The sequence below is a fragment of the Xyrauchen texanus genome, chromosome 9, assembly GCF_025860055.1.
Source record: "Xyrauchen texanus isolate HMW12.3.18 chromosome 9, RBS_HiC_50CHRs, whole genome shotgun sequence".
NCBI lineage: Eukaryota > Metazoa > Chordata > Actinopteri > Cypriniformes > Catostomidae > Xyrauchen > Xyrauchen texanus.
Window position 1 is genome coordinate 25,746,567 of NC_068284.1, and position 12,676 is coordinate 25,759,242.

General features: G+C 38.6%; 1 protein-coding gene across 2 annotated transcripts in view; it reads left to right on the top strand.

Moving 5' to 3' along the window:
• The window catches only part of LOC127648615 (zinc finger SWIM domain-containing protein 5-like), a 70,836-nt gene that overhangs the window by 34,855 nt on the left and 23,305 nt on the right, over nt 1-12,676 (top strand). For both annotated transcript variants that reach the window (XM_052133297.1, XM_052133298.1), the window contains exons 2-3: nt 9,244-9,600; nt 11,685-11,833. In XM_052133297.1, the coding sequence (XP_051989257.1) occupies nt 9,244-9,600; nt 11,685-11,833 (506 nt within the window). The remainder of the gene's footprint in view (nt 1-9,243; nt 9,601-11,684; nt 11,834-12,676) is intronic.

Consider the following 12,676-nt stretch of genomic DNA (forward strand, 5'->3'; position numbering starts at 1 on the left):
ACATTTCTAACAGCAAAGATCTACAAATTTAGCCAAGCCCAGACTACATGTTTTGGTGTACTGAAGTGCACAAATTCTATCTAGGCTAGGGTGTACTTAGTTTTTCATCGTGCCATTATTTCTCGCTCAAGTTTGGGATCTCTGCCTTTCAAGGTATGCTCAATTTACCGTGAGCCCATAGGGACTCGTTTATTGCATACACAATATGATTGCATTGTGATACTCTTTTAGCTCAGTCAATGGCAAGCACATGCAGCGATGATTACAAAAACTACACTTCACATGGAAAGTCCAGGCATACTGTGCTGAATGTGAAATTTGTGTCATACATACTATGCGCATGTCATACCCGCATCGAAAACCGAAGGATAATTTGGCCTTTAGTGTAGGGTTTTGTTGTATATCTCACATGTGAGGAAAGGAAGCATCTGTTGTTAGCACCTTGCTGCCGTTAGAGTTTGGTTTGGTGTGCTACTTTCTTGTAGATAACTGTACATTTGTTTGTGCCACAAAGTCTCACCTAGTTTCTTTCTATAGTTTCTAAACTGCTAGTTTCAAGTACACACTAAACACTACTGCCATGTTTTCTGGCCTCAACATTGTGTACGTCCAATATAGCGGTAGCAGTTCAACTAAATCAGTTGTTGTGCATTTGCATGCATTCATGCCAGTTCTGGACACAACAGCCTGTTTTGCAGATTCCAAAACACAGTTTAGAGATTTGTGTATTTGTATGTGTTTTTACAATGGTCTGGATGAGGTTGCATGGCTTATTGTGACTGACACCAACCATCCATCTATTACATCCATGCTCTCTCCATTTCACAGCACAGTTCATCTCCCTTTCCATCCCCTCTGGTAGGATACTCTCAACCAGGTATCAAATGATCAAAGTCCTCAAAGAGGGGGGGTCCAATCTATGCTTACACCATGATGGAGGTTTGCTTGAAAAGAGCAGTCAAGGAAAGGATGGTGGAGCAGCATTCAGTTCTGCATCTGAGCAACAAAAGGCCTGGTGGAGAGTAGGGCTGCAAAATTAATAAAAATTAAATCGAAATTGCGATATGACCTTGTGCGATTACATTTCAAATGGCTGCAATTTTAATTAATTAAATAGTGTGCTCATTTCAAAGTTTATTTGCGCTGATCTGTCTAGTCAATATTAAGTTAGAGCATTATTCCCTGCTTTCGTGCGCTAAGCAAGTTATTTACACTAAACCTGCATGTCCTGAGTGAAGCGTTTTTTATTATCATCTGCGGTAGCAGCATCTCAGTCTCTGCAAAGCACAGGTATTATAATAATAACGCAGAATACAAGATGGGGTATAATTCAAACATCTTTATTAAATGATTGCTGAGCAAACAGCATTAACAGTAGCACCTGTAGAGTCCAGAAACATGTGCTCTTCCTCCATTCTCCTGTCATTTAATTACCTCACTAGAGAGCATGTTGCATGTTTATAACACTCCCAGTGGCAACAAGTGAAAGCGGAACTAAAATGACCAACATCCAACAAAATGAAAGCGGGGATGAGTGTGAAAGCGGGGTATTTATGCAGTCTTTGATTAGCCACTAATGATATGCAGGTGCGTGTAATCAGAATTTAGGGAGTGCAAAACGTGCATGATTGAGATATAGTACTATTATAATATTTAATTTGAATGGGTTCCAAAAAGTGACTGTGTGAATGAGAAGTGAGCTGATATCTTACAACTAAATTGAACAAAAATAGAGCTCTGTATCCTTTAAAGTCCAGATACAAATAAAAAAACTCTCACTGTGCCTTTAAACAGCTTGGAAATTTTCAGAAAATTATGTCAAGCCTTTAGACAATTAGACAATTAGCTTCTGATAGAAGGTGTACTGAATTGGAGGTGTACCTGTGGATGTATTTTAAGGCTTACCTTCAAACTCCATGCCTCTTTGCTTGACATCAGAAAAAACATTGTGGACCTTCAAGTCTGGTTCATCATTGGGCGCAATTTCCAAATGCATGTATATACCATGTTCATCTGTACAAACAATAGTACGCAAGTATAAACACCATGGGACCACACAGGCATCATACTGCTCAGGAAGGAGAATTATTCTGTCTCCTAGAGATGAACATAGTTTGGTGCGAAAAGTGCAAATCTATCCCAGGACAACAACAAAGGACCTTGTGAAGATGCTGGAGGAAAAAGGTAGACAAGTATCAATATGCAGAGTAAAACGAGTCCTATATCGACATAACCTGAAAGGCTGCTCAACAAGAAAGATGCCACTGCTCCAAAACTGCCATAATAAAGCTAGTGCGCACATGGGGACAAAGAAATGGAGAAATGTCCTCTGGTCTAATGAAACAAAAATTTAGCTGTTTGGCCATTATGACCATCGCTATGTTTGGAGGAAAAAGGGTGAGGCTTGCTAGCCTGAGAACTCCATTCTCCAGAACTCCCATTTTCTCCCCAATTTGGAATACCCAATGCACTCTTAAGTCCTTGTGGTGGCGTTGCGACTCACCTCAATCCGGGTGGCAGAGGACACATCCCAGTTGCCTCTGCATCTGAGACCGTCAATCTGCGCATCTTATTACGTGGCTTGTTGTGAGTGCGTTACCATGGAGACATATCGCGTGTGGAGGCCCACGCTATTCTCCGCAGCATCCACGCACAACACACCCATGCCCCACCGAGAGCGAGAATCACATATTATAGCGACCATGAGGAGGTTACCCCATTTGACTCTACCCACCCTAACAACCGGGCCAATTTGGTTGCTTGGGAGACCTGGCTGGAGTCACTCAGCACCCCCTAGATTTGAACTTGTGACTCCAGGGGTGGTAGTCAGCGTCAATACTCGCTGAGCTACCCAGGCCCCTGACATTTCACGTTCTTAAAATAAAGTAGTGGTCCTAACTGACCTAAGACAGGGGAATGTTTTCTATGATTAAATGTCAGGAATTGTGAAAACTAGTTTAAATGTATTTGGTTAAGGTGCATGTATACTTCTGACTTCAACTGTTGTAATTTCAACAAACAATTTCACTTTTTATCAGGTGCTGATAAAAAGTTAAATTATCAGCATCGGACGATTAGATGAACAGAAAACTGGATATTGGTATCGGATGTTGAAATCCTGATTTGAGCATCTCTAATATTCCAGTTGACTGGCTTTCAAAAACTGATGATGATGATGATTAGTGGACATGTGGATGGGTACAATTTGAATATGAAGAAGACAGTGTTTTTTTCTTTGTTTCACTGTTCAAATATGTACTTGTTTTTGGGTGAATTGAAAAAAGGTCTACATTTGGTTCTTTTTAAGAGGACTCAAATGTGAAAAGCCCAGTAATATTTTGGCAGATGAACATATGAAAAATATCATAATCACAGTTCAAATAGTGCAGCCCTAGTGGAGAGGGTGGGGGAGAGCCAGTGATGACATGGAGGACAAAGAAGGCTCTTCATGTCCATCAGTAGCAGATGCATGCTCTCTCCAATGCAACCCCTGTCACATGAGCCTATGGGCTCATCTTTTCCTCAGTAACCCCACCAACAGACTGTGTCAGAGACCCTTTTGTAGCCGATTCTACCTCACATACCTCAAATTCGCTATCTGTGTTAGCAGAAGAGGTTTTTTTTTAATTAGTGTTGCTTGCCTTAGCAATTATTTTTGCTAATACATAAGGTTAGGGGTGAACAAGCTAAGGCTCAGTGTATAACTCACCCTGCACTGTTTTTGCTAATCCTCTAATCTTGCGTCTTGTTGAGGAGTTGAGTGATTAATTTTCTAAGTGATCTGACTTACATTAAAGGAGACCCAATGTTTTAAAGCACATCCACTTAACCACTGCACTATAGCTTTGACGCTAACAAAATCTTTTAGTAGTTTTTGAAGCCGAGAGTTGCCCCTCCCCAATCTTTATCTTTTCTAATTGTCTGTACTATTTTGCTGTTGCATTTCTTGTCTTTATTCTATTACTCTCTCTTTTCCTGTATATTTCTCTTTGTTTCTCCTTTGTCTGAAAATAAAAGCCCTAAGTCATCCCTCTGCAAGTAGTGATTCTGTATCTAATAAAGGGTGACATATAGGGGAGTATACTCAGACAGCACAGAATAGTAGAGTGACTACTCTTAAAAGTAGCTTGGACATTTAAAGTACAGAGATCTACATATTTCAGCCACCATTACTGCAAATGTTATCATTGTAGGGAGGCTCGCTCAGCAGTTGTTGGCTGCATTTGATACTGAGTGGCATGTGTGTCCTTCATGTGACTAATGCGGCCCAGTGCAGTCCAGTCACTGGAAAGATCAAGCAGAACTGATGGTGTTAGCCAGCACGATGCATTGTTCTGTTCAAATTCAAGCCTATTTAGTCTCAACTGTTGTTTGTCAGTGCAAGAGCATGGCATAATCTGATAATGCAAAGTTTCGCATAAAGGCAACCTCATTGCCTTAGGCAGTTTTGACATGTAAAACAATTCATTCTTTGCTTACAGTGCTCTGAAAAATATTTGCCTACTTCCTGATTTCCTCTAATTTTGTGTATTTTTCATACTAAATTGTATTAGATCTTAAAACGAGATAAACATAAAAAATGCAACCTGAGTAAACACAAAATACAGATTTCAAATATATATATTTTAATTGAAGCAATAAAGTTATACAACACCTTTTATCACCCATGTGAAAAATAGCTGGTTGTGCCACCTTTAGCAGCAACAACAGCAACCAAACGCTTCCGATAACAGGAGATCAGTCATTCACAATGCTGTGGTGGAATTTTTGCCCTCTCTTCTTTGCAGAACTGCTTTTGTTCAGCCACACTGGAGGGTTTTCAAGCATGAACTACCTGTTTAAGGTCCTGCCACAGCATCTCAATTGGGTTCAAGGTTCAGGACTTTGACTAAGCCATTCCAAAACTGTAATTCTGCTTCTTTTGAGCCATCATGCTTTGGGTCATTGTCTTTCTGCAAAATCCAGTTGCGCTTGCGCTTGAGCTTCAGCTCACGACTGATGATCGAACGTTCTCCTTTAAAATTTTCTGGTAGAGATCAGAATTCATATTTCCCTTAATTATTGCATATCACCCTGGCCCTGAAGCAGCAAAGCATCCCCACACATCACACTACCACCACCATGCTTGAACATAGTATGATATTCTTTTTGTGGAATTCTGTTTGATTACGCCAAATATAACTGTACCCCTGTCTTTCAAACAGTTCCACTTTCGACTCATCAGTCCACAGAACATTCAAACTCCCGCAAGGTGTGTTTTAGCAAAATTCAGACGATCCTTAATGTTCTTCAGGGTTAGCAGTGGTTTTCACCTCGCCACTCTTCCATGGATGCCATTTTTGGCCAGTGTCTTTCTGATATTGGTGTAGTGAACAGTGACCTTTATTGATGCAAGAGAGGTTTGCCTTTCCTTAGATGTTGTCCTTGGCTTTTTGTGACTTCCTGGATGAGTCGTCGCTGTGCTTTTGGAGGAATTATGGAAGGTCGGCCACTTCTGGGAAGGTTCACAACTGTGCCAAATTTTCTTCATTTAGAGATAATGACTCTCACTGTGGTTATTTGGATTCCCAGAGCCTTTGAAATAGCTTTGTAACCCTTCCCAGACTGATGTATTTTAATCAACTTTTTCCTCATTTCTGGAATCTCTTTCAACCTTGGCATATGGTGCTACTGGGTGAGACCTTTTAGTCAACTTCCTGATGCTGAAAAAGTTCTATTTAGGTGTTGATTTGATTGAACAGGGCTGGCAGTAATCAGGCCTGGGTGTGTCTAGTCCAGCTCAACCCCATTATGAATGCAGTTTTATAGATTTTGGAACTAAGAGGGCAAATACATTCACACAGGCCCAGTTTGTATTGGATAACTTTTTTGCTTCAATAAATAACGTTTATCATTTAAAAACTCTATTTTGTGTTTACTCAGATTGCCTTTGTTTTTTTATTTTCAGTTTTGTTTAAAATTTTTGAAGCAATTTAGTATGACAGATGCACAAAAACAGAAGAAATCACAATAGGGCAAATACTTTTTCACTGCACTGTGCGTCACAGTAGGCAAGGTGATTCATTGTTGGCCTTGCAAATGTGCATTGGCCCTAACACGTGTTTGGTGTCAAAAAACAAGCCATAAACCCCCTCCATGGATTACTGTTTGCAAACAGGATCTTTCCCATAATGTTCACGCAGTCAGTGCTCTTAGAGCTGTGCTTGCTTCATAGCTGTGCTTGCTTGCTTTTTTTATTTTTTTACAGTGCGTCACAGTGAAATTGCACAGCTTCATTGTTCTCGCCATATTGCTTAAAAGAAAAATGAACCCCATAAAAGCACTCTTTTCATAGTCACTCCTGTGAATCTTTGTCTTTATTTTCAAATTTGCTTTGAACTCTTCATTGTGCCAAAAGTAATTTGCAACACATAGGGGCACTCCCTCTCGTCTTTTATCAAAATGAAAACAGACATCACTATAAACTCCCCTTAATCAGATGGCTCTGTTGTTTTGGCTATGCCTGAAAGGGTTTGGCAGTAAATTGGACATTGGATTTATTTTCTGCAAAATCTCGGGCTGAGGAGGGGGCTGAATTCTCAGAAGAACTCGTCTGGAAAAGCCTTTTGTGGGATTTGGCAAGGGAACAGCCGGCTTTGCTCCTGCTTATTAGGCACCCCAGTCGAACCTTGTGATGTGTGGATGTGTGCTGCTGTATGTCTGTTTGCACATGTATGTGTTCCACATGTGGAAACGCCTATCTCTGGTACACGTAGTTCTGGAAACGGAGGCTCTGATACTGTAGAGCTTTAGTCATGAGCTGGACACTTTTCTGGGCATTTGGAGTGGTAACCCAAATAAGACTTGAACTGCCTGTTGGCCGTGTCTAGAAGGGATCCTTCTGTCGTCAACCTCTCGTGCATGCACATTCTGTATAGGTGCTTTCGCCATGCTTTTTCTTTTCTTTGCATCTCAGCGCATTAATGATGGAAAGCATTAGAAACATCAATAATATAACATTATTATTATTATTATTATTATTATTATTATCATAGATTGACTGTTTGCACGGTGTAAATACCTGCCACAATGTGTGGCTATTTGCACTGAAATAGTATGGTGGAAACAAACAAATTAAAGTCAAACTGCTCCTTGAATGTCTGCAATGGCCTGGTGTGATAAGACCGCATGAATGTGCTTTTTCTATGCGGATGACCTGGGATCTAGTCCTCCTTTTTGACCCAGTCCCCCGTTTTCTGCCTCTACTCTAAATATTTGTTATTTAATACTACTACTACTAATAATAAATTAAATGAATATAAAGGTTGATTTCCTCACGGTGATAGATTGGTGTAGGGTGTCTGTGGGACTCTAAATAAACACTGTTGTGATGCCCTGTTAGTATTTAATTTGGGGTGCAAAGAGTATCTGTCTAACTCTATTTGTACTTGGTGCAAAGATGTTGCCATTTACACTTATTTACACCTTATTTTTATTATTATTATTAAGAAATCCTGTTGTCTTAAAATATCATATAACATTCCATGTTTCTTGGCTACAGTAGTTTGTAAAGTTCATGTTAAAGCACATATTAATTTAAATCTTAGATTCTGTTATTGTGAATTTACTGACATTAATGAACTAAAAAGTGTTTGTGTTGAAAAAAACTAGCTGCTGTTTAAAGACGTGTATCTCTTTTAGAACTGGAAAATGTTAAACAAATCTTGTGGACATTTTGAATGTGTTCCAAAGAAAAATGCAAACAAATGTATCCCTACTCAATATGTACATCCACTGAAGTGCAGATGCAATCTTTTTTATTAAAATATAAAGTTGCTTCTGAGTTTATTAGAACCTGGGGCTTTTTACTCAATGGGCGAAATGTTACCACTTGTCCACCTAAACAGATTCACAACAGCTGAGCTGATTGATTTACTTCTCCAATGACCAATTTCTCTATCAAATCAAATATCAAATTGTGAAATATTTTTTTTTTGAGCTTGAGAGACATTTCCACCAGACTATTTCAGTGCAAATAGCCACACATTGTGGCAGGTATTTACACCTAGTGCAAACAGTCACTCTATGATAATAATAATAATTATATATATATATATATATATATATATATGTATATATATATATATATATATATGTATATGTGTGTGTGTAGATGTGTGTTATATATGTGTTATATTGTTGATGTTTCTAAGTCCAGTTTCATGGATTTTGGGATTTAGTGACTAAGGGAGCAAATATTTTCTTCACACAGGCCCAGTTGGTAATTGATAACTTTTTGCTTGAATAAATAATAGTATCTTTTAAAAACTGTATTTTGTGTTTAATCAGATTACCTTTTTATTTTATGTGTTGTTTTATATTTCACATTTTTGAAACAATTTTGTATGAGATATACCTTAAACTGAAAAAAAAAAAAATCAGGATGGGGCAAATATTTTTTCACATCACTGTATTTCAGATCCAAATGATCTTTCTCTGAGCGAGCTGATGTGTACTATTATAGGTTTTGTGTGTTGTGCTGAAAGTCTCTATTGCAGTGGTTTAGAGTTATACAGTAATCATAGTATCCCAACCTCCTTCCTTTGACTTCTGTCATTAATAATGTAGCAGTCAAAGTGAAGAATTAGGCCTCATATTGGTCAAAAAGGCATACATAGTCTTGCTTCCTTCATTTTTCTTGCTTATTTCTCTTTCCTGATATAAAAGTCTTGGGTGAAGCTTAGTTGCCTCAAGCATTAATCACCATGTTCCCTGGGATGTGTTGCAGATGCTTGAACTAAATCACCTCTTAGAATTAGGCCTGAATTACAGATTATCTTTATGTTGGACATCTACAGTAATCATCTTATATTACCAGACAACCCTTTCTAACAATGATTAAGAGTATTGTTTTTTTCCTTTTAATTTTAAAGCCATTCAGAGCACATCCAATTTCCTGTGAGGTTCAGTTGGGGGTTGGTCAACTGGGACTTAGAGATGGATTGTGCTTTGCAATTTGATATCATCTCACCATGGATATATATGCTAAACCTATCACCTATCTTGTGGTTTGGTAACCACAAACTAGTCTCTTGTACAATCAAACAACCAGATAGGGATTTCATACCAGCCTAGTTTTAACTTCAGGCATTTCTGGTTACCAATCTTGACGTACAACCTCAAGATCCATTTACGCTCATGGAGTTCAGTTACATCAGATGTCTTTGCTTATTTATCGCTTTTCTTTGTTTTTTTCCTATCCAGGTTTTCACCTCAGTGGCACGGTCACGGAGCTGGCCACGCAATCTGAGCCGGAGATGACACACAAGGTGGCCATTAGCTTCGACCGCTGTAAGATCACTTCAGTGACATGTGGATGTGGCAACCGGGATATCTTCTATTGTGCACACGTGGTGGCTCTCTCCCTATACCGCATCCGCAAACCCGAGCAAGTGAAACTGCGGCTGCCCATCTCAGAGACACTTTTCCAGATGAACCGAGACCAGCTGCAAAAGCTGGTGCAGTACCTTATCACGGCCCACCACACAGAAGTGCTGCCCACAGCCCAGAAATTGGCTGATGAAATCCTGTCCTCCAACTCCGAGATCAACCAAGTACACGGTGAGAGCTGCGCTAATGAGATCTAGATGTTTGTGCCTAACACAGTGTACAGATTATTTTGCTGCTCAAATGGATCAGTTAACATAGAATGGAGCCCCTTAAAGGAAAGTTCGAGAATCTTTTTCTGAAATGGTTTTGCCTGTCCACGCAATAGTTTGCTTTCCCTCACAATTAATTTAGCATGGTTTTTACTACAGTAAATATATTTTAACCATTTATATTCATAGTGGAAACTGTAGTAATAATACAGGAAAACAAAAACTATGGTAAAAAAAAATTCTAAATAATTTGACTTTTACCATAGTTTGTTATTTGTAGTAAAACCATAGTAACCGCAAGATACAAGATTATATGGAGTCAGTATACTGTATTGAGGAAAGTTTCAGCCAAAAAAACCCCTGCATTGTCATGGTCACTAATATAGTAAAGCCATGGTTTTCTCCAAAAATACAATATTACAAAAACAATACAATGTTACTACAGTAAAACCATGGTGAATTTATTGCTAGGTAACGCAAAACTTATTGCAATTGTACGTAAGACTATTTTAGAAAATAAATCCGGTCCTGTTCTATAATGTTGTAATGGTCACATGACCAAAGTATATTTTCCTCTGTCAAATTTTATGAATTATTTTCCCATGCTTAAGAGAAGGGAGAGCGATCAGATACTTAGATTGTTTACCTATTTTAGCTATATTCAGCACTGTGCAAACAATTTATTCCACACATCACTTCCTGATCATTTATCCAAGTAGCCTCCAAAACAAGGAAGTCCAACCTCCTGCCCTCCGACCTTGTTTTGAGTGGGAATGCAGGGGTCAGATAGAAGCCCCTTATCAATGTTTAATCAGTGGCTACGCTTCTATTCCGGAATGTGCAGAATGTTTCTACCTGCCAAGATATGGGACTTGGGCAGATCAAAAGTGCAAACGAACACCTACGCTGGAATCCTGCTTATACAAGCACACACACAGGACACTCTGTATATAGCAGTTTGCACCTTACAAGACCCATCGCAGCCATTATAAAGCCATTTAGTACACTAATAATTTACTATTATTCTGGCGTCCCTTTATAACACAGACTTATGGTTGTAGTCTGCCTTAGTCTGATGTGGAATATCTGCCAGGCTTTCTTTTTTCAGTGCCATTAATTTGACTTGTACCAATAGTATCTTACATGCAGCACAGCATGTCCTTGCTTTTGTAAGCACCACAGCCGGTTCCATAAATATCTTGTGTATTGTTTGGCTCATAGTATACAACGCCATTGCTTATGTCACAAACTGATGATAATCTACAGCATTCAAGTTATTATTATTGCTCCCCTAAATCTATCCAATACTTTTAAGAGAGAATCTCAATCTGAAGATGGATCTTCTTATCGTAGAACACACGCCAAGGACAGAAGCGTACAACCAATCAAGAATCCATATATAGCATTTATGTATATGTTTAATACCCATAGGTTTACCCAAAGAGAGCCAATAGGCAGATCAACTCTCTCTGTGCTGTCTGTATATCAAGCAGGTTCATGGTGTCTTTAAGTGGAATTCAATATGGCCGAATGTGCTGATGTGTTTTGTTCTGGAATGGTGGAGGCTGTAAACCTAAAGTGCATTGACATATTGGAAATACAGTAAGACCTTCCTTAGATAAAGTGATTGCCTCTAATGCATTCTGCTTTTCTTCCATTTTTTTTTTTTTTCCTTTTGCAAATCTCTGTGTGCTGTTCATTGAAAAAGCTAAATTATCCACATTGTAGCTCAGTGATGGGAAGCAATCTTTTGAGAATCAAGCCTCAATAGCTGTGATATGACTCCCCTCCATTCAGTGCTATTATCAGTTTGAAATGGTAAAACATTTGTGTTCTGCAAACAGGAAGTGATATTATTGATTTAGGTTGTGGTTTAGAGTAAACATACTGAGCTTGTATGCATTCTTATGTGTTAAGAATGTGTACTAGCATATTTTACCATCCCTGTTATTTTATTTTGTAGTGTAAAAGCTTGTAACTCAATCATCCGCTCTGTTTTTTTTTTTCTACTGATCCTGAAAGTAACCAGGTGTATTTCTCTCTCAGGGGCCCCGGATCCCACTGCAGGAGCCAGTATTGATGATGAGAACTGCTGGCACTTAGATGAGGAGCAAGTGAGGGAGCAGGTCAAGCAGTTCCTCTCGCAGGGAGGTTACTATGGCTCAGGCAAGCAGCTTAACTCCATGTTTGCCAAGGTGAGACACTGTATGCGTGTGTGTGCGTGCGTGTGTGTGAAATCCTCGATGTGAAAGGTGCTATTATGGCAAATTATGGGCCCATGATATCCTATGAGGCTGTATTTTGAATGTCATGCTACCTCTTATTTTCAATAGTGTATGCAGTTCATTGCTTCACATGTCTGATATATGTAGATATGAAGGACTATTCCATAGCCTTTGATATAAATGTTGAATCTAGATACATACATAATAGGGCTGCAACTAATGAATATTTTGATAATCAAATAATCTAACGATTATTTGAACGATTATTCGAGCGACTATTGATTACGATTAATCATTAGCTCTTAATCAATTATTCAGCTTGTGCCCCAACTTAAAAGATTGTATTAAATGTGCTTGCTAACAATAAAGAGATAAAATCCTCTTTTCAAAATACCTCTAAATGACATTCACTGAATTAAAGGGGGGAAACATTTTTTTATTAAGTTTAATTCAGTAAAGAATTTCACTGCCAAAAATCCTATTGTTATCAAATGTTTTTGTCATGTATTACATTTAAAATAGTCTAAAAATCCTTAAAAGATTAATTTACTTGAGAAGCAACATAAAAGATATTAAGACTTGCTTTAACCCTCAGGGGTCGACGGACGCGCCGGCGCATCCTGCAGGATATTTTCGTCATTACAGCGGAAACAACTTAAAATACCCCATAATTTTTGGGCATACAGATAAGTGTAAGACATCATTAGAGACTATAAAGGGTCTACTTTTATTTGTGTACACTCACAATAACAACAAAACCTTGTGCTTTGGTAAAATAAAGAAAATAAAAGGGGTGAGCTATCAGATGTCGGT